At 38.8% G+C, this 22,850-nt stretch overlaps 1 protein-coding gene across 1 annotated transcript in view; it reads right to left on the bottom strand.

The window, feature by feature from the left end:
- Window positions 1-1,031: 1,031 nt before the first annotated feature.
- The window catches only part of SMURF2 (SMAD specific E3 ubiquitin protein ligase 2), a 75,569-nt gene continuing 53,750 nt past the window's right edge, over window positions 1,032-22,850 (bottom strand). The window contains exons 11-19 of the mRNA XM_048488630.1: window positions 14,537-14,741; window positions 13,360-13,463; window positions 11,159-11,273; window positions 9,984-10,162; window positions 9,102-9,239; window positions 8,780-8,900; window positions 7,467-7,668; window positions 6,692-6,767; window positions 1,032-4,827 (exon numbers count right to left, since the gene is read on the bottom strand). Coding sequence (XP_048344587.1) covers window positions 4,728-4,827; window positions 6,692-6,767; window positions 7,467-7,668; window positions 8,780-8,900; window positions 9,102-9,239; window positions 9,984-10,162; window positions 11,159-11,273; window positions 13,360-13,463; window positions 14,537-14,741 — 1,240 coding nt within the window. The 3' untranslated portion in view covers window positions 1,032-4,727. The remainder of the gene's footprint in view (window positions 4,828-6,691; window positions 6,768-7,466; window positions 7,669-8,779; window positions 8,901-9,101; window positions 9,240-9,983; window positions 10,163-11,158; window positions 11,274-13,359; window positions 13,464-14,536; window positions 14,742-22,850) is intronic.

Consider the following 22,850-nt stretch of genomic DNA (forward strand, 5'->3'; position numbering starts at 1 on the left):
CCGTGTGAGCAAATGAGCCACTGAATGCTGGACCAGCTTTAGCCTCCAGATCAGATGCAAGGGCAGGCCCACATAGAGCGAGTTACAATGGTCTAACCTGGAGGTGACCGTTGCATGGATCACAGTGGCCAAGTCTGCTTGGGAGAGGAAGGGGGCCAGCCGCCGGGCCTGACAAAGATGGAAAAACGCAACTTGGGTTATATGGGCCACCTGGGTCTCCACTGAAAGAGACGAGCCCCAGGCTGCGAACAGAGGAGGCCGGTGCCAATGAGGCCCCCTCCCACACCGGCAGCTGAAAATCCCCAACCCCTCCTTCACACCCCAGCCAAAGGATCTCCATATTCGATGGATTCAGTTTTAACCTGCTCTATTGCAACCAACCAGCAACCGCCTCCAGACAATGCTGTAGAGCCGCAGGGGCGGTGACTGCTCCCCCCTCCATCAACAGAATGAGCTGAGTGTCATCCGCATACTGATGACAGATCAGCCCAAAGCTCCATACCAACTGAGAAAGGGGTCGCATATAGATGTTAAATAACAGCTGGGATAATAGCGCTCCCTGAGGCACACCGCAATGAAGCAGGCACCTCTGGGAGGCCTGATCCCCGTACCACACTTGCTGACTCCGGTCCCGGAGAAACAAGGCAATCCACCCCGGAAGCGGCCAGGCGGTGGGCCAAAAGAACGCTGCAGTAAGATCTGGTAAGATCTAATAATACTACAAATGTAGTGTTGTATGGTCAAGCTCCATCCCATGCCCAGCACGGAAGCCAGACTGGAAGGGATCAAAAGCCTACTATTAGGAACTTTCTCTACTAAGAGTAACAGTGTTTGCTTATACCACCTACCCATCCTGCAATACAGTAAGGTTATTTCTTCACCCATTTTCCCACTTGCATTTAAAAGATAAGGCAACTGTGCAGGAAGTTACACAGCTTCAACAACTACTTGCCAGCCCTGTTCTCTGGCTACTGTGTGCAACTTTTAAGATACAAATATTTCTTTCTAAAAAAAACAACCACCACCAAACATTTTAAAAACCATTGATGCTGTGGAAGTGCAAACAGCATACAGTTTTATTGCTCAATTTCTGCATGGGTACATACTTTTAGAAAAAAACATTTTATACAGATGTTTTGTTAAAGCTCATGTAACAACTTGGGTGAAAATACAATGAATATCAATGCTAAAAACATCCTGCAATAAATACAATAAAAATGCAACTAAAACCACCTGTCAGTCTGTGGAATAAGTAAGAATCATACCAAGTATAAACTAATTTTCGCTATAGACAAAGCTCTTAGAATTTGGCAGAGTTGGAAAAACCTATTAATAAAAAGAGTGTGTCTTAAGTACATCAAATTGCACCTGTTAACTATGTGGTACAGTTTAAAGTCTGAAGCAATGGGGTCAATGCTACATTGTGATGTATGTTATAGAAGCAAAGCTTGTACTTCTATAATTCAGCCAGCTTAAAAGCACCAGTAGGTTAACAAATGTAGTGTTGTGAACAAACAACAACCTTGTGTGCTCTGGACTCTGATACAACACAATTTTGGTAAAAAATAAGTCAGTTTAGGGAAACTGAAGCTATGTGCAAAAAATAGAATATACTGTACAAAGCACCATTTACAAAACTTTACACCTAAAAATTAAATCTGAAATGCAACTGAGTACTGCATATTTGAATCCTATCAAAATAGTCACTATCCATATTTAAACATTCATAATGAAAAGAAACAACATATGGAAATGGAAGGGGCTTTTCTCTTAGTCATCTTATGCATATTCAGAATAGATGAACAAACAATATAGGAAGAAGGACATGATGGAAATAAATATTCACATTTATATCTGGGGTAAAAATCCGAGATCCAACACCATATTGGGTTTAGTAGGAAAAGTGGCATGGTTGTGGTATGACACTTCAGAGAAACTTCTGATAGATGGTGTGCTTTTCATGGTTATACAGATAAAGGCACTCAGAAGACCCAACATTCAGTTTGCATCAGGCTGCTCCATGTATGTCAAAGTAATGCTTTTATTTAGATGGTAACATTGAGCATTCACTAAGTTAGCCCTGTAATGATAAAAGGATCTCTGCACCCAAAACATTTTAAAACAGGAGGATAATGGAGTGACTCTCAAAACTCAAGTTTTGGTATGAGATGGCATCCCATTTGTTTCCCCATGGATTTTATATTAGGGCTATAAACCTGATCTTTTAGCAATGAGTTACTGTTTTATCGATATATAATTGCTGTAAGATGAGCAGAGGCAATCAGTGGAGACGATCATGTACAATATAATGTGGTATAACAAATGCATTTTTACATGACATAAGGGCTAGGCTATTTATTGTGAATCAAATGTTAAGTCTGCAGAGAAGGAAGAATACATATGACCTTTCCTACAGAGCAAGCAGCAAAGAATGCTTTGTACAAAAGCTGGTTCTCCAAGAAGTTCCCCTCATTGAACACACAGAGAGCAGCAAAATGACAGCTTCTGAAAGATCCAAATCATAATCTACACTATGCTAGGGCCCATTGGAAGGATTCATAGGGAACCTTACAGTTTGCACATAACAAAAGGCATGAAAACCAGTAAACTTCCCATCCTACTACTTTTGACAGAAAAAAAAGTCAGTGCTACTCCTGAGGCCTGAATGAGAAGCTGAAACAAAGCCCAGAGCCGCTCCAGAAAGACAGCATCCAACCACATCACACTGAAATAAACCTATCAACCAGGGCCAAGTTTTCAAATCAGCCTCAAGTCAAAATATTACCTTTAGAGTAACAGCTTTATTGCAGCTCTTGAGCAGGAGAAATGGATACCTGATACATCAGAAACAGCAACAAGTTATTCCTACTCCTCTACCATACAGTCATCTTCCACCACCATCTGGTTTGCTACAACATTCTAATTTGAGCAAAATCACATTAGAAACCAGCCTTTGTTTTGTCTAATACAGGAGCAGAGAATTCATTATAACCTGTGTTGCAAATCAAAACCATTAAATTTATCCTCTTAATCTTGCTAATCCAATGGAAGTGGTAGTTACCATACGACCAGTGAGTCTCCAGGACCAGTACTATTTATCAGCATGAGAAAAGTGGTGAGTTTAGATGGTTTAATTATGATTACCATATCCTGGAAACATTTACTGCCTCTTGTATCTAGACAAAAAAGTGAGCGGCTGTGCTATACTGACCATTCCCTAGGTTTCAACACAGCTGAGCAAAGTCTAGTTCACACATGCAAGCTCTCCTTGTGATTGCATATGGCTATTACAGAAACCACTGTCAGCAGTGCACCATTCACATTTTTACACCTCCATACGCGATTAAGGAAAACAAACACAGTTTTGCATGTGTGGAACTAGCCCTTTTGCACTAGCACCTGTTTCAGGTACCATATACAATTGGAAGGGGAAAAGCAAGAGGAGGCTTGCAGCAAAAATCCCATATTGAAAAGTAGGAGGATTTCCCACATAGACCCCATTAACAATCCAATACATTTGCTCTGAATATGTTTCAACTGTATATATCTATCTTTAGCACAGTATGACCACTTCTGACATAACCCAGCCAACATTTACTGGAGCATCACACCATGTTTACATTTTCTATAAAAGCAGAGTTTCTGCAATGTCTGAGTCCACGGCATCACCTTTCCCCCTTAGTTGTGTAACCAACATATACCCAGAATTTAAAAAAAGAAAAAAGCTTGTTAACCTGATAAGATTTATTTAGCCACTAAAATGCAATGCAGACTGGCTGCGCTGCACACAAAAGCTTTGGTTGGTATGATGTCCACAGAGTTGTTTTGAAAGATGAACTGATGATCCTGTAGAAGGCTGTTGATATCATCAACATACATTTAGGAATTTTAAAAAATGCAGCAATTCCATTTAAAATGGAAAGCAAATTAAAAAAAACTCAAGTATTAACTTTCTTTTTTTTTACAAAAATGCTCATTTAAAAATGCTAAATGCCTAGAATGCTTTTTAAAAAGGGGTTTCCACATTTACCACAAGTACTGTACCAAATGCAGTGCAAGTTATTTATGCTTAAGAATCCAACAAGAGAAAAACAGGATCCAAAACCTGTAATTCATGCTTGAGAAATATAAAATTTCTTACACAAACACACTGAAATTGAACAGAGAAAAATCACTCACTATAATAAAACACAGTTTACTTGTAAAATGGCCTTGATTTAAAAGGTTAATGATGTTTTTAGCCAATTTTATGCAAAAAGTAGAGTCATCAAAATATTTTGTTTAAAAAAATAGCAGGTATAAGCGCTGTTCAGTTCCACATGTTTGCTTGTAGGCTGGAACATTATTTGTACCAACAACTATATCTTGGACATGTGAGAACAGAAACCAGGTAGGCAAACAGATCAAATCCCCTTTTACAAAAATAGTAGTCGTCTTTTAAAGAGAAGAATACTGTTTAACTGTTGAAATGAAGGGAAAGTCAGCATTCTGTATGTTCAAAGTACTAGTTTTCCATAGCAGCTGAACAATTCCTTGGTAGGAACCACAGGACATTTTCTTGAATGAAGAATTCCAAAAACTGTCCTTTCCCTCAGTAATGTCATAAAAGTAGAAAAGAGGGGAGAGGGGGACTTCCTATATTTCAAGCATTTACTGTGTCATGGCTGAAGGGAGGGTTTTCTGCTTGACGGAATATAAATACAGTCCCAGGTAAGCCTATAAAATGTTCATTCCACAGCAAACCCACATGTTTCTTCAATGGCGGTTAGCAGCTTTTCATAAAGTTTCTCATAGCTTTCATAAGGAGGAATGTCTATTCGATTGAAGCTGTAAGCAAAGAGAACAAAAGGTTTTAATACACTTCCAACTGTGACAAAACCTAGACAGCTACACCCTGTTACACTATGGCAATGAGAGACCACTAAGTAGAAACTTATTAAGAAGTTTATATCAGTATTCAAAAGAGGTTTGACAGCATTGAAACCATAAAATGCAACAACACAAAAAATCAAAAGCAATCAAGTACGATTCATTGCCAAAAGCAGCAAACAAAAACAAAGAGAGAACTAACACTTTAAAAAACTTTCAACCGGTTAATAGCCTAATGCAGATATAGAACAGAACCTTGTCTTATTTTAGTACAATTCAATCCAGAGAAAACAGGGACCGAATCTCAACATATGAAGAGGAAACATATTGGCCTTTTCTTGTGAAGTTCCATATACTCAAGTAATCGATTTTTTAAAAATCCAGTTTCATGTAAAGTGGGGGGAGAAATTGGAAAACATGTACCAGTTAAAAATAGGGGCTTTACATTCATCTTGGAATAAGCTACCCAGTAAAATATAGGATATGCTTGTTTCTAGCATGCGAGCACCCAGCTCCTCCCCTTTGGTCATTTATTTAACCCACAGACATCACTGTGTGAGCAGCGGGGTAGAGACAAACAGGTGCTGACAAAAAAATCATCTACTTCCATCAGTAAATTTAGCATGAGAGACACATGTAACATGAACTGGGAATTCATAAACAGTGAAAACTCCATGGGTCTTCAAATGTAACCAAGTGCACCTTCTGCTCACAAATTACATTGACTTCACAGGCGCTCTCAGCTTGCATGTGAAGCCAGTGGCCTCTGAATTATCTGAGACAGCATGTCAGCCCTTAGAAGCCTTTACTCATGTAGGCAAGGTTGCTAATTCAAGACTGCATCCTAAAGAAAGTTTCTGAAAACAGTCTTAGGAATCCATGTTGACGAAGCCAGAGTGTCCAAAAAAAAAAAAAATCAAGAAGGGGCATGCAAAATGAAAAAGGGCTTTTACTTCATTTGAGGATCCTTCTACCTACCCCATCAATTTTGACACAGTATTTAAAAATGCAGTGTGAATGAAATGGCATTTTGAGACCCCAATAGACTGTTGAAAAGTACCACAAAAATATGTGTAGAGTGCACTAATGACGAAAGTACTACCTGAGAGGGGGAAAATGAATGACAACTGGAAATCATTTGCCATTGCTGCAAATTTTAATTAATTGTTGAGATCAACTCAAGGGTTCACTGAAGATTAAAATCTGGCTTCTAGCTAATTAGAGGAGTGCGACAGCATGCAAAACGTAGGATTCAAGGCACCATGAAGGCCACACAGACACGGCCCCCAGTGAAGACTGAAGTGGTGCTAACTATTCCAAAATTAGGTTTTTGAACACTTCATTGCAGAATGCTACACAAAGGGCAGAACAGCAAAATGGACCGACTTATGTTCCACTTATAAACCTGGATAGCTTTTGCAAAAAAAGGAGCTCTTACACAATTAGTTTGTAACAGACGAATACATTGGAGTGCTGTGTGGTTTCCAAGCTGCATGGCCGTGTTCTAGCAGCATTCTCTCCTGACGTTTGGCCTGCATCTGGCTGGCATCTTCAGAGGATCAGATCCTCTGAAGATGCCAGCCACAGATGCAGGCGAAACATCAGGAGGGAATGCTGCTAGAACACGGCCATGCAGCCTGGAAACCACACAGCACCCCAGTGATTCTGGGCGTGAAAGCTTTCGACAATACAGACGAATACATTGTTTTTAAAGTTTGAAAAATCACTTCGATCTTTAATTTTGTTAAATAGATCAAACTTTTAGCCAAATTCCACTTTCTCCCCATAGAACAGAAGCAACACATTGCTGTGTCTGACTTACCATGTGTGAGCTTTTGGCAGATTATTTGTGCAAGCATCAATCTGGTGAATTGTAAATAGTCTTGGACCAGCAGCACCTAAAAAAATCAACATACAGTGAAACTGCTAGCCAGAGAATTAGAGAAGTAAATAATGAAAAGTGCCATAGAGAAAGGAGAATAAACACAGTGTAATAACAAAGAAGCATTTGGGGTGCTGTGTGGTTTCCGGGCTGTATGGCTGTGTTCTAGCAGCATTCTTTCCTGATGTTTCGCCTGCATCTGTGGAAACCACACTGCACCCCAGTGATTCCAGCCGTGAAAGTCTTCGACAATACAAAGAAGCATTTCTTTTGGACAGCTCCCAATTTGCAAATTGTTCACCTGAGGCTTTCTAGGATACATAAGCAGAATGACTCCTAAAAACCAGAACCCCTCTTCTTCCCATGTGACTCCAGCTTTTAAAACTCAGACCTTAACAGACCACATTTTTATTTGTATACACACACAGAGGTCTTGTATACATCAAAGTTCCAACTGGGCAGAGACATCACATACAATTAAGGCTAACTGCTACCAATACGTTTCAATTGACAGATGAATGTAACAACGGCCATCAGTTTGCTCATGATAACTGCACAAATACAAAGATAAATACGTCTATTATAATTGTGCAAAAGTTTCATCATGTACACTGATACAAAGCTGAGTGTACAGTTCTAAAAAGGCAATTTTAAAAAAATCGTATTTTGCCCAGAGACTGCTCCAAAATGGGGTTGTTTTTAATGCATTTGCTACCTTGTAATGCTTTGAAACCCTGCAGTGGCACTCTGGATGAGCCAGTCACAAACTGCAGCAATCGGGCTCTTCTCTCTTCATCAAACAGCTCCACAGCTTTCCAAAACCACTTCACGATGTTACTTTCTGGCGTGCAGTGTTTTAACCTGGTGTTGGCCTTCCAGTCATTAACATCTATCTTCCCAAGGCCACAAATTATGAGCTGCTCAGAAATTATACAGAGAGTTAAAGGTTAGTAGCAAAGGCTACATACATTCAGAATCACTAAGATTTCTGTGAGGAGTAGGAACTTGTAGGCTCTGGATGACATGGAACACTAAAGGGAGGATTGATGTTATATTAAATAATAGCCGCTAGAAAATCAGAACTCGTTATAACGTTTCAAAATACAGTTTTATTTCAACTGTACAATCCTGATTCTGAATGTTGTATGGCAAAGAATATAAGGAGATTATTCTTTATATTCTAAAGAACAAATCTAGAAATCTGAATATATAAGAGGGATGGGATCAACTCTTTCCTCCAATCAGATTCTCAGAAACATTTTAAAAGTGGTAAAGAATTTGCACTGGATACGCTTTGATTGAATTCCAAAGGCCTACACAGGCTTCTTTTTTGTCCAAGTCACAGACTGCACATTTGATTCACAAAGAAAGCTAGAAATTTCTCAAACAGCAAAAGCTAGAAATTTCTGAAGAGTCTATACAATGTATACTATTTCAGCTTTCTAGATCCATTTCTTAGGCTAGATTCAGGATCTGCAACCTGCGACTCTCCAGATGTTCATGGACTACAATTTGTAGTCCATGAACATCTGGAGAGCCACAGGTTGCAGACCCTTGTTGGATTCCTTACAGTCTCTTCACCCAAAATACAGCCACCTGAGATGCATCCCACTCTGTTCCTGAGGGACCCCTAACCCTCAAGGAACAGTTTTGTGGGTAGTGCATGGGGCTGTAGATCTATTTCCATGAATGAAACTCCTGAAACAGTCTAAACTGTTAACTGAAGTTTAAAAATAAATGCATCATATATTCTGTGAAACTGAGATAAACTAACATGGCACCATGCTCAATAAATGCAGAGAATGAGAGTGGATGTATATTGAAAACAAGCCGCAAAATAATAATCAGAAACTCCAAGGCCTTGATGATTTCTCAGTTTAGCCCTGGGTCTTCCTTTTCACCCAGAATCTGCAAACCCTTTGACCCTAGAAACAATGGGGATCAAGTGTTTGTATATTACTTAGCTTAAGAATAACACTTTATTTTATTGTTACACTTAATGACATGAGGTACCGTGAACATACTGACCTCTAATTCCTTTTCATCAAATGTCTTCAGCAGATGTTGTGGGATTACTTCATTAAACCCCTTCTGCAGAGCCAGAAACTGGGCTTCAATCCCTCGTAAAAATCGCCAGTTCACATAAAGCCTGCAACAAAGTCGAGGTTCAATTTGAAAGAGCTTCACAGTTGACACCTTCCTTTTAAAAAAACCCTTGGAAAACTACAGCATCAGAAACATAGTGCAACCATCCACTTTACTTGCTCTCTACACAATTCACACTGTTAGTGCAAGCAAGTAATAAGATTCTCTGGACAACATGACAAAAAGATGGCATCGTTTTTAATACCTGACATATTCTTTTTTATTCTCTTCTGTGACAGGAATACTTTTCCCATTGGGTTTCAGTTCATGCTGTATGATTTCGCCATATGCATTATGTTCCACACAGAATGTATGGTCCAACACTCCTGTAATATCATTCTCCCTGAAATGGAGAACCAAATATTTACCTCTGAATATCCTGGACGTGGCTAAGCATATATATCTATATCTACCCACCTGTGCGTGTGCACACACACACAATATTCTGCTAAACAAAGATACGAAATAAAATGGCTTGCTTATATCTGGCAAGCACTCTATGTTGAGATCACAAATATTATCACAGGCTTCGTTATAGCCTAAGGAGCAATGAGGCAGGCACACGTCAGGCTCACAACATTGTTTCCTGGAAAGAGGTTTCTCCAGAAAGGGAGTGGATGAACAAGCCACCCTTTTTTGAGAGTACGAGAACATTCCAACTGAAAAACCTTGCAGAATGTTCAAGAGACCTTTTGAATATAATAGCTGTTAGTACAAACGTTAAAATGAACATACTGTATAAAAACCCTGCCACATCACACCCAACATAGAAGTCCTCATCTGTCATATAGCCACCACTCTTATCCTCAGCCACATGCTAAGGTGTCCCCCCACGCCCCGAACCGCCCTGCAAAATTATCATAAGGCCAGCAGCCATCCACATGAGAACTACCAAGTGCCTAGACCACAGGACAGACCACAAACAGGAGAAAGCTGTGTTTCTCCCAACCCTATTTGTTTTTTGAGAAATGACTGTAATGCACTCTCAGCCCAACTTATAGCCCTGAAGGCAGGCTACAAGCATAAATAAATGGAATATGGACATTACAAACCATTTAATCGCTGTTTTGAAGGGATCAGTACTTACAGTATCCACACCAAGCTGTTGTGAAGATCTGGATCTACCAATTCCATGTCATCCAGCGTAATTGGTTTCCCTAACAATTGCTTATAAAAGGGCAACGTGAAGCCTCCATCAATGTAATGTCCATGAAACACCGCCATGCCCATGATCCGACCAACAAAGTGGAAGTAGGATAAGTGTTCCTGGAATAGAAAGAACAAATGTACTCAAATCAGGACCCCCGTCTCATTTCAAACCTTCTGCATTATTCAAATTTTTATGTTGGAACATTTTCTAAGCATGGTCAGTTTCAGGGTTGGGGGTTTTGTCTTAACCCTTGCCCTTTCCTGAACGCTAACCCAAACTTTTTATTTTCATTTAATTTATTCAGTCATAAATTAATCCCAAAATTTTAATAGAAACCCGAAACCTGAAACAGACCACAGCCCTATTCTCGGACTGTGCCCTAGAACTCAAAGGAACACTAAGGCAACACAAAATTGTTACAAAAAATTAATTAAATGAAAATAATAGGTTAGGGTTAGGGTTAAGGCAAGGGCAGGGGCTCAGGCTTGCCTTAGTGTTACGTTGAGTTCAAGGGCGCAGTCCGAGAATAGGGCTATGGTCAGTTTTAGGTTTCGGGTTTTTGTTACAATTTTGGGGACAATTTATGACTGAATAAATTAAATAAAAATAATAAGTTAGGGTTAGGGTTAAGGCAAGAGCAGGGGCTCAGGCTTGCCTTAGTGTTGTGTTGAGTTCTAGGATGGAGTCCGAGAAGAGGGCTATGGTCAGTTTCAGGTTTTGGGGTTTTGTTACAATTTTGGGAACAATTTATGACTGAATAAATTAAATAATTAAATTAAATAATTAAATTAAAAATTTAAAAATTAAATGCCTTAACCCTAACCCTAACTTATTATTTTTATTTAATTTATTCAGTCCTAAATACGGCTATGGTCAGTTTTAGGTTTTGGGTTTTTATAAGAATTTTGGGAACAATTTTTGACTGAATATATTTACTAAAATAACAAATTAAGGTTAATTAGAATTCCAAGACCAAAGGGAGAAATGTGGTATTTAGATTCTATCAGGACAAAATAGAAAGCACATCATCACTGAAGACATTCAGATTTTACAACATTAAAGGTTTGAAAAGAAACTTGCTAGCCAGAAAGAACATCCTTTCTCCTACATACCGGATTAACAGCAGAATCTGGATTTATCTGTAGCGTATAGATGTCATCACGTGAATATTGGAACAGGCCATAGTATGGATTCAGCATTTCATGAGACAGCAAATACAGCCATTCCCTGAATAAAAACAGTGCATTTTAACAATAATCTGAAACAAACATCTCGAATTAAGATACATAAGAAGATTTTTTAACACCACATGTCTAATTTTAATCAAGAATGAGTACTAAACATTTATACTTAAAGCAAAAGTATAAAAATGTCTGAAGTTCTCTATTTAAAAAAAGCATCTTGCTGCCTTACCTGATGTCTTCAGTCATACCATGTGGGGTTTAATGACAAGAACAGTGTGTTTTCTCTAACTATGGTACATATGCAAAATTTGTGTGAAAGTCAACATCCTGTAAATGCTGCTGAATGATCACAATTGAAAATGTATGGGAAATGCCTAGTCTGGCAGACAGAATGAAGGAGACAAACCCAATTTGCAGGAAACAGAACTAGGGGTTTAAACAGCTGCAGGTCTCTTCCACAGGCAAAGTCAAAGCAGAGCCAGTTATGGTGGAAAAAATAAAAACAGAACCAGTAGCTGTCTAAAGTGTAATCCAAGCATTGTTTCCCAGACTGGCCAGTAGCAATCTGAAGTGGCTCCTTTTAACTTTCCTAAATATGGAAAGTGTGTGAGAGATCTGCAGTGTCCTCTTAAGCACAGTTACACCATTCCAAGTCTACTGAAGTAAATGGGTTTAGAAAGGTGTTACTCTTTTTAAAATGGCAGATATATAAAATGATAGGCTTGTTTGCTTTCAAATAAGGGGAACAATCTGAAAATTCAGCAAAGTGTTTTATATTGTTCCCAGAATAAACATCACTTTGCTTGTTTGGCAAAATGTGTTTACAACATTTAAAGAAAGAAGGGCAATTATGTTGAGAAATTGACAAATTTGATCTGGGAATTCTGTACTTGGGATTTAATTCCCAGGCATGTGCAGGTCTGAATTGGACTGGCTGGCGCCATGCTGCACAGCAAGCATGGAGCTTAAAGCCTTTTCTACCTGAAATGGCTACGGGGACAGTCATCTGTCCCATCAATTTGTGCCAGTTTTGTCAACTGGATGGAGAGTCACTTTCAGGGGTATTTGGGGAAAATGGCACAGGAGGAAGGCTTACGTCCACTCTCCCCATTTTCTTTTTTTTCAATCCAATCCGGCCCATGAATGCCTCAGAATTAAGTTTCAAGCACTAAGACTCATAGAAGATACATAGGGACATATTGTAAACATGTGAACTGGTAGTTTGGCACATATTTTTTTTCTGTTTAGTTCAGTACATACAGTCAGATAACATTAAGTTAATTTGCTACACTAAATAATGAAATGACAGTATGCTGGAATGCACTGAAGGACAAACTTCATAATGCTGATGAGATTTACTTCCCTGGCTCAGGATTGTAAAGCCCAGGCTAGGTTATGCCACCTCAGATTAAGACAGAAAGCACTAGCACATGCCCATATCAACAGAGAGAATCCTGTCCTATTTGTGTTTTTGAAACATGGACGAATAACTGAATTACAAGTATTTCGCCAACTAATAATCACATCAGAACATCTGACCAATTAGGCAGGAACAGTTCGTTGCAGCTCTGATGCACAGAGCCCCCTGGTGGGTTTTTAGCCAAACAACCTCCCCAGGATGGGACTTTGTAGAAGGTCAAAGAGGAACACAGTGATTCAGGGGAAAACTCTAAATCCGGACACCTGTATAATAATTGTCAACGGAAGTCTCCTAGTAAAAAACAACACAGAATAGGGTGGGGAGGGGTGTTGGGGGAAGATACATAACAAAACAGCTATGTGGATGCAACCTAAGCTGACAGGGATTCACCTTCTAAAAGATGAACTTTGTTAGTGCATTCTGCTATTAAAAGTATATGTTTTACATATCCAGTTTTGCTAAGGTTGCCAACAAACCGGGAAAAAATGGCATTGTTCTTTTGCTGGTAAGTTCGCTGTCAGAAAAGCAAGGAGCAACTCTGCCTTTACCTGTGAATGTCAGATAAATCAACAATTTTTGCACTTAAATCCACTGTTATAGGATCCGCTACCCACCCCAAGTACCAGGGATCTTTGATTTCCAGAGCTAATCACTCTAGAGATTACTTGATCATTATCAACATCTGAGACAGAGGAAAGATTCTATTTACCTGGCAACTCCTCCATAATCGAGACCTTCTTCCCCACGAAATTTTATCATTAATCTCTTCCATAGGTCTTTAGGCCTCATTTTCATGACTTGCCTGTAGGATTCCTGGAATCACACACATTCATGAGTATTGTCATAATCCTTACACTAGAGCTCATTCCGCTCAAGGCCTCAGCAACTGGACGATCCAAATTTAAACCATGCAGCATCAGTACTACAAATAAGCAGCTCTGATTATTTGTTTTTCTTTTACTTCATTTATACCCAGCCTTTCTCCCCAACGGGGACTCAAAGCACCTTATATTGTTCTCTTCTCACTCTTATTATCTTCACAACAACCCTGTGAAGGAGGACAGGTTAAGAGTGCCAGAGGCACTGACTGTGCCTGCGACATGCAGAGGGAGTCTCTTCCCCCAGTACAGATTTCATAAATAACATGTCTTCTTGCCAGTGAATGTGAAGAGCTTATATGAGAAGAGTGAAATATGTGAACTATGTGAGTGAAATATGAACTGAAGAGCAGCCCTGTATACCCAACAGATATTATATGCCAGATATAACTCATGGTGACCTGATACTGGACTAGTAAATACTCACTATCCCTTCTAGAACAAGGACCATCCAACCTGATGGATGATGGAATACAGATAACTATGAGAGGACTCCTCTTTGCAAAGGACAGCTTGTTTACTTCCCCCTGGAGTATCACAGCCCCTGTGTCCCCTTGCAGGTTGTCTCTCTGGGTCAGTGTAACATCTGCAAGATCATACTGGCCTCAGCTGTATGGGGGAACTCACAGAAATTAGGTGACATGTTCCCCCTCTTGGGGCAATAAACAAAAGGAGATAGTTCATGCATTCCTCCGTGAAAGTCTGCAAGGGATCTTAATTTTTAGGAGCATATATTTTCTTAGTTTTATTTACTAAAACATTTATTGGCTGCCTTTCTCCTTCGTGGAACCCAAATCAGTTTACAATATCAATAAAGAATTACAAAAATAAAAATGGCACATACACATGTATCAATTTATATCATCACATACGACCACATCTCAAATTATGTTGCCTCTCCGACTTCTATGTAGACTTTCCTCTATTCTCCAAAGAAAGAACCAACCAGTGAGAACCCCCCTCCTTCTCCCCTCCAAGCAGGATTTACAAAAACTAGTCTTGAGTTACCTCAAAAATTTCCTCCCTGGAGACTTCAATGCGACAATGTCCAGCTTGGGGCTGCTGCTGGGATAACTCTTGCCTTAGAATCTTGAGTTTCTGAACAAGGTCACGCTTGTACCTTGGCACAGTCAAACACTCTGCCTCATCTGGAAGCTGGCACAGGGATACCACTTGCTGCTGCTGCTGTTGGTCTTTGAGTTGGTTCTGACGGCTGGAAAGAGGCACAGCTGCTTTGAGCAATTCAAGCATTACAATTGTTTCCCCTTTTACATAAGATTAATATGCACTTGCACCAAAAATTGAGGCAAATAAAAATACCAGTTACTATAGTTACCAAATCCACTACCACCATTAAAAAAATCCTTCCAGAAATTTAAGCCACATACCTCTATCTGTCTTGGTAACTCTCGACTAGCTTAATTTTTTCCCCTATTAAACAGATTACAGCTCTACATTGACATTAATTGTTAACGTTTTATCATCCTTCATGCTATTACTGAAGGTTATGCCAGAACACAACACCACTAATCCAAAAGTGGATACCGCATTCTGTTTTAAATGGCTTGCCTGAAGAAGAATTAGCTTACAAAAATGTTTGCTCAGGCAGTTTGGCAAGGATGGTGTCCCTTGTACCTGGAGCAGTCTGGACCACAGGAATGTATGGAACTTGCATACAACCAACTGGCACAGATTAGTGAGCATTTTTACTAGCTATTCTCAACATTTCTGAAAGCTTAAAAAAAATTCTCGGCTAACAATTCCCAGTTTGTTCTATACATTCACATTGCCAGTAGCTACACAGAATTGTTTTCAGTTACAGCTTTTGCCATTTCCCATGAATATTTCCTCACAGCTATGAGAGAACAGGTTGAAAAAACTCTTGTACAAAAAGTGCAATTTTGATCAAGACTAACAAAAGAGCTAGTATTTTTAAGTTATATTCTTGTTACACTGCATATTGTTTAAGCCTATATAAAGGCCATCACTATTAGAACATAATTCATAGAGACCAATGCCCAAAGATAAGACTGAAAAATAGCCACAATTCCCCTAAAAATTATGCATTCTTAACTGCTGTGTGTACACAAGAAAGACAGTGTATAGCAGTGGTTCTATAGCTTCCTAATTCCACGACCCTTTAATACAGTTCCTCATGTTGTGGTGACCCCCAACCCTAACATTTATCCATTTTACAGATGGAGAACACTGATGCAGAGAATCTTAGGCGACCCCTGTAAAAGGGTTGTTCGACCCCCAAAGGGGTCGCGACCAGAGGTGGGATTCAGCAGGTTCGCACCACTTTGGCAGAACCGGTTGTTAAAATGGTGCTTGTAAACAACCAGTTGTTAAATTATTTGAATCCCACCACCGGAACCGGTTGTTAAATTATTTGAATCCCACCACTGGTCACGACCCACAGGTTGAGAACCACTGGTGTATAGCATTGTATACAGGGATACACAAAAACACCACACTACAAAATCAACTACACTAAGTTCCAAACTACATGTTCCACTTAATGTGTGATTGCCAAAGGCACCTGAAGCCATTCAGCAGTTGAAAGTTCCCAACACAAACTCAGTTCTAAATCCTGCAGCATCCCAATCTGTAACAAGATTGTGACACTGGGGCGGAGGAAGGGAGCGGGGGGGACTGTGCATCTGGGTAAAACCAAGCCAAACCCCCACCCCCAGGCTTTCTTCAGGGATTTTTGGTCAAATAGCCCAAGCCAAAAGAAAGCCAAGGAGGATTTCAGTTTTTCTACTTTTCGGGTGTGAGGCAGCCAACTACCAGCAACCCTACTGCATTTAAAGCCTGGTTGGGCTGCAGAGGCAGCAGGACAGAGCTGCATGCAAGGATTAGCTCAGCTGATTCCTGCATGTAGCAAAGCGGCTCAGTCTTTTTGGAGTTTGGTTTTAAAAACCCAAAAACTTTGAAGAAGCCACATTTCTGGATCAGACCCAAAAATGATCAAATAATGGTGCATAGCCCCAGATTTCACCATCCTCCCATAATATTTTCCTCACTAAAAAAGGGCTTGGGGAGACATAATTTGCTCTATTGAGGGTTGCACATGTAACAAATGATTGAATGAACAGGGCCAAATAAAGTCACAGGGCTCTTGTGAGTCAGGACAACAGTCCTGGGAAGAGACTACAGCCCCTCACCCAATTACAATCCTGATATGAACTGGGCACCTGCATCGCTTTAGAACTGTGTTCCCACAGAGATCTTGCAGCTGGTGTCTTGATGTGAATCACCATGGGGATCGGGTGTTAAATGAACCACGAAGTTTGGGTTCTGGGGGAGTTAAATGAACCACGAAGTTTGGGTCTGGGGGATCCTAATTATTCTGCAACCTTGCAAAATTATTCTATGCATGTTCAGGTCCATCAGGGATTCCATGAAAAAGGAGAAAAGGCTTGGAATTTATAAGCAGTGGAAAAATTCAGCCTGTTTTTAACTCTGGAGTTTTAAAAGACATTTCTAGCTCTGCATCTAAGTGGATAAATTGTGATGGAAATGTCTTGAATCCTCCAAAGTGTGTAGGATCCCCAGTAGTCCCAACATACTGCGTTGCCTTCACATTATTATGAGATAAATTATGAAAGTCAGTTTAATTTTCATAAATTTATGCAAGCCAAGGAATGTATGCAAATTGGTTTAATTTTCATAAATGTACACCCAATGCAAAATTTGGAATACCTTGGTGAAGAACATTTGTTAGCACTGTATACATACAGTGTTCTCACTGGCTGCTTTACAGCACTGAATGAAGCAACACGTTAATCATTTTCCCAAATTCATAGACCAATATATCGGTTGCAAAAGTTAAACGTATTTAGACTGATACCTGAACTGCTTTAAATAATAAATCCAAGAACAGCCATGTAGCACCTTCTATTAGGAAGAACTAAAGGTCACTAAAAAATGAAAAGCTTTCAAGTGCCCCAGAATTGTCTGTCAGAACATTATGTTCAAAACAAAAAACAACATTTAAAAACTTGTTTCGCAACCCTTAGTAGTCAGGGGAATGACATATTTTTACAAGCAACCAATATGGTTAGTAGGGGTGTACAGTCAGATAAAATATCAAATACTTCTAGTACTGATCAGCAATACCCAATACCACAAAAGACATTCACAATATAGCCTGATTCCAGTATTTCACTCCCTGTAAATAACAAAAATACATGGAATCTGGCTGGGAGAACTTTCTGCTCTTCTGCAGTTGCTGCCTTGGGGCTTTAAGATTTCAAGGACCACTCTTTCAAAATATGACAGACCTGACCTCTGGTTGGTTCTTCAACACTTATTCTATTGCATTGTTTATTGAGTGTCCCACCCTATTGACTGTATTGACTCCCTCTGTGTATTTTGCCCTGAATTCCAGAGAGAAAGGAGGAGTATAAATAGTGCAAATAAATAAATAAAAATAACCTGTCTGGTATAATTCAAGGACAACTAAAGAACATTTATCTGACTGCAGACTTTAAAGATGACACTGTTGGCTGATTTTCTGAAATCCTTTTGTAACGAAAGACAGATGTATAAATGAAAAAAAAACTTAAGCAAACAGTTACAGCAAAACAAGTGCAAAAGGGCTGCATAGTTTCAGAGGCTGAAAGACAGATAACATTTTCTTGTTGAAAGATAATCTGAATGGTTACAGCTACTTTGGAACTCTACAAGGGACAGGATTTCTTAGATAAAAACTAAGTGTAGCCCCCCCCAAAAAAGCAGTTTAGAAACTGTTTCTTGTGACATACAGAAAACTTTTAAAATTGAATTCTCCTCCTGTAAACATCTGCACACTCCACAAACACAGCAGGTATATTAATTGGCTTTCCAGCCAACATACACAGACCAATATAAGAATTAAGGGGCTGTTTAAAGCCATCTGATTTTTCAAATTATATTACAGACAATGGCACAAAAAGCTCTATCAAGTATTCCTGGACAGCTTGAAGATCGGATTTTACTACTGTACCTGCCACAATTTCTCCCTGAGAAGATTCCTCTTCTATAATCCTATCACCAGTGTACCTTCCAGACTTTGTAAATTACCTAGTTAATGCTATGCAGGTGTTTCTCAACAATCCCATTTAAAAAGCATTTGTGTGAGAAAGAATAAAATTCCTGGAGAGTCTAAAAATAGTTGTGTCTAGACAAGAGCAAACTTTAAAAAACTTTAAAAAACACAAACTTTAAAAAACACATATAATATCCACTGCATTTGAAAACATGATAAAAGAAGGGAAGCAATATGTGTGTGTTTTAAACATTTGGCCCAGGCTTCTTATGAAAATACAACTCTGCATAAATCTGATGATGCCTCCTTTTTCTAATGCTACCACCACACATTTTTCTGGCTATTACATTAGCAGTACTTTCAAGCACTCAACATTTCCAGCACTGACTTGATAACAATAGCCAAAATAGAAATAGCAAAACTCTTGAAAACTAAAGAACTATTGACATTAGAAAACTGGGAAAGAAACATAACAAATATCATGACAACTGATAAACCAACATGGAGACTGAAAGGAAACCCTGAGAAATTCAACAAAACATGGAGTCTACTTGTAAAATATTTGAACAAACAGGATAAGCATTTTTAAGATATAATATACATAAAATTTATTCTAATAGAACTACATTAACATTACAAAGATAAAATTATCTATTTATAGCTTATTTTGTTGTTTGTTATTTTGTTATTAAATATTGTTATGGGTGTATTAACTAGATATAACATGTTAATTGTTATAGTTAACAGAATTTTAGATTTAGTATTGTATACCATACAACACAAGAAGTTAAGGGGAGAGGGCAGGAGGGGAGCAAGAAGGGTGAGGGTAAGGTAAAAAGGGAATTTTGTATTTTCAGGATTTGGGATATAAATGGGGATATAGAAGAGATGATAAAGATTGTTGTAAGAAACACCATTGTGATGAAGACTATAAGATTATATCTGTTTCTCTTTTTATGAATTGTTATCTTTGAAAATCAATGAAGTTATTAAAAAAAACATTTCCAGCATTTTTGACAGTCCCAATGGCCTCCTTGATACTTAGCATACTGTGATGGTAGGTTCCTGTATCCTTACACCAATATGTTAAAATAAATACACAGCACGGCCAGCCTCATCCTATTTCTAGCCATTCGCTTCTATGACAAAAGCAGAAGTGTGCTTCTCAGCATTTCAAAAAGCACGATCATAAGGTAAGTAGGATACTGCAGTACAGAACACTTCAAAAGGCCTCTCCTCCAATCTAACTGTAGCATATCTCATTGTCAGTACAGATGTGCCTCAATTGTAAGAGATGTTCTCATAGGCCTCGAGATATAGCTTGAGAAACTGACCATAGGTTCCCAAAAAGTTTCCTGCATTCCCCAGTGGTGTTCTGAGAACATCCACATGGCATCATCTTTCATTCATCCCATTTCTATGTCTTCCCCACTTTACTGTTTTCCCAAACCTAGACTCATTCCGCACATGCAGAATAATGCACTTTCAAACTGCTTTCAGTGCCCTTTGAAGCTGTGCGGAATGGCAAAATCCACTTGCAAACAGTTGTGAAAGTGGTTTGAAAACACATTATTTTGGTGTGCGGAAGGAGCCCTAATTTGATATGATATTTTTGGAAAGACTACAGCCAAAGCAACTTTAAATGTCATCTGCAATAGAAGATACAAGCTTTTCAGGTCCTAACAACATGGATTCTTACCTCAATCCCAGCAGTGGCTGCTTCCCTTCTCCATAAAAATCAGTATTAGCTATATTATTATTAAATATTATTATAATTATTATTATTATATTAAATTTATAACCCGCCCTCCCCCTAAGGGCTCAGTAATAATATTACTATATTATAGTAATTATAGTAATAATAGTAATATAATAATAATATTACTATATTATTATACCGTAATAAACTTGTACTAGTTAATGACTTTGCAACAATGTACTAGTTAAAAAGAAAGATACTGGCTACACATTTCTCCTTCAAACTCTGCAACCAAAAATGCAAGAGACTAACTTCAAAACAGATTTTTTAAATAACAATTTTACTACATTTTAGCTACACACCACAACTAAAACAGTACACTACAGAGCTCTACAGTGAATCAGTCAAACATTAAAACTACAAAAATAACAAAGGATGACAAATAACTATTTGACTTCCTGCCCAAAACCCATTGCTAAATTTATTTTAATGCATTATTACCATTAATATCTAAAGAAAAAAGCTATTTAATTGTTATTCCATTTCATAAAGAACAAACATAATGTAACCTTATCTCTCTAACTTATTTTTCAGATTAAAAGGCAATTTACATAAAAATTCTCCAATTCTTCCTAATACTTCAAACGCACAAAATAAATGCTTAAGACTATTATCTGACAATCACCTTATTGATAATATCTAGCCTTCTAGTCTGTTTTAGTAACTTTTATCTACACTCAACTGTTCCACTAGATGTTTTTAAGCAAATTCTTTAATTTTTCTAATAAAATTAAATGTAAAAATTGGCACTTGCTGAAGAAGTGATTCTCTATAGCTGTCCTTTATATATGAAGAGGAGTCCTTCCCATTTAGGCCAAGTGAATCTTATCCGTTTCTTCCTTAAGAGCATCCACTAGAAAAGTTTGGTCCTTTTGTTTTGGCAGAATTCTCAATGGACTTTCCTTCATACTGGTGATGTTTTTGTCATCCATCGTAAACACTGATTTTCAATGGGCCTCGATAATTTGATCTGCAGAGTCTTTTGCATAGAGGACAACAATACCTCTACCCAGTTCCTCTGATTTTGAATTTTTGGAGTTTACTCTGTATACTTTTTCAGCCTTCACAGCCATCTCTTCATCTTGTATCATCATGAATTTGGCCAAAGTAGAGAACATTTTCTTTCTGAGATTCTCTTTTGAAGGTTCTTGTTCCTGTGCAATTTTCCTCAGTCTTAAGGCCTTCTCTCTAGTCTGATAATCCAATTGGAGTATAGCTTGGTCATGTGTTTTCAATCACATTTGAAATGAGAACTCCATTTTTCAAATCTTTAATTTTTTCCTTTGTCACTTTTAAGACTTTCTCCAACTGACCAATTTTCTTGAGATCATTCTTTATTTCTTTAAATTCTTTCAATAATTCAGCCACTGTTGCTAGTATGTTTCTTTCAATGCTATTTTTTGTAGAGTTCATTTCCAACTGTAGACTTTGTATACTTGTAGCCATGCTTTAAACATTGTTTGACAGCTCCAGAATCTCCAGGGACACCAACTCCTTTCTTGTCACAGCCATTATCTAGAACTACCACTAGATGTCACTGTGCAACAGGCACCCATGTTAGCAATAAACTGGAACTGGAACTGTTCTTTCCATCTCTGCCATTCTCTGTGGTTCAGTAAAAATTTCTCTATAGCAGTGGTGGCGAACCTATGGCACTCCAAATGTTCATGGACTACAATTCCCATCAACCCCTGCCAGCATGGCAAATTGGCCATGCTGGCAGGGGCTGATGGGAATTGTAGTCCATGAACATCTGGAGTGCCATAGGTTCGTCACCATGGCTCCATAGCATTTCTTTTCCAATCTTAATCAGCATTCCACCAGCTCCAAAGAACAACCACCTCACTCTTATTTCTATAGCGATAAAGCTGTTACTCTCTAACATCTTCACTTCCGAGAATCTCCCTTAAAACAGTTTCATTTTTTTCTTTTGTAAACTTTTACTTTACTATAAGTCGTACCTTTGTACCTTTTAGAGAAATATTTTTGTTGGGCTCATTGCGAACAGGTTTTGGACTTTTTTAATTGTTCTCTGTTTTTGTCTTCATTTCTTCAATGAAAGGAGCATGACTTGGAGGTAGTCTCCTTAGGAAAAGTGAAGACTCCAGTAGGGAATGATGGTGGTGCCACGGACTCAACTTCCCTACCCCAGCAAGTCATTATGGTAAGCTTTCCCCTCTTGTGTGATCCCAACCAAGGGAGGCTGTCTTAGGAATCAATGTGGCTTCCTCTGACTCTGACTGTGGAGGCATGTGGCTCCCTTAGAACAGCTGACTGGAGCTTCGGATTCCAGGGCATGTTCGAGAATGACCATTTTATGTCATGGCTAGACTGGAAGTCCCAGCTTAAAAAAACAATCTTGAAACTATTATGCTATGGCAACATACAGTGTTCTAATGCACAGATGTCAAACTGAGGCCCTTCAGGTGTTCATGGACTATGATTCCCATCAGCCCATGCCAGCAGGGCCAATTGGCCATGCTAGCAGGGGCTGCTGGGAATCATAGTCCATGAACATCTGGAGGGCC

Source organism: Sphaerodactylus townsendi, linkage group LG03 (assembly GCF_021028975.2).
Source record: "Sphaerodactylus townsendi isolate TG3544 linkage group LG03, MPM_Stown_v2.3, whole genome shotgun sequence".
NCBI lineage: Eukaryota > Metazoa > Chordata > Lepidosauria > Squamata > Sphaerodactylidae > Sphaerodactylus > Sphaerodactylus townsendi.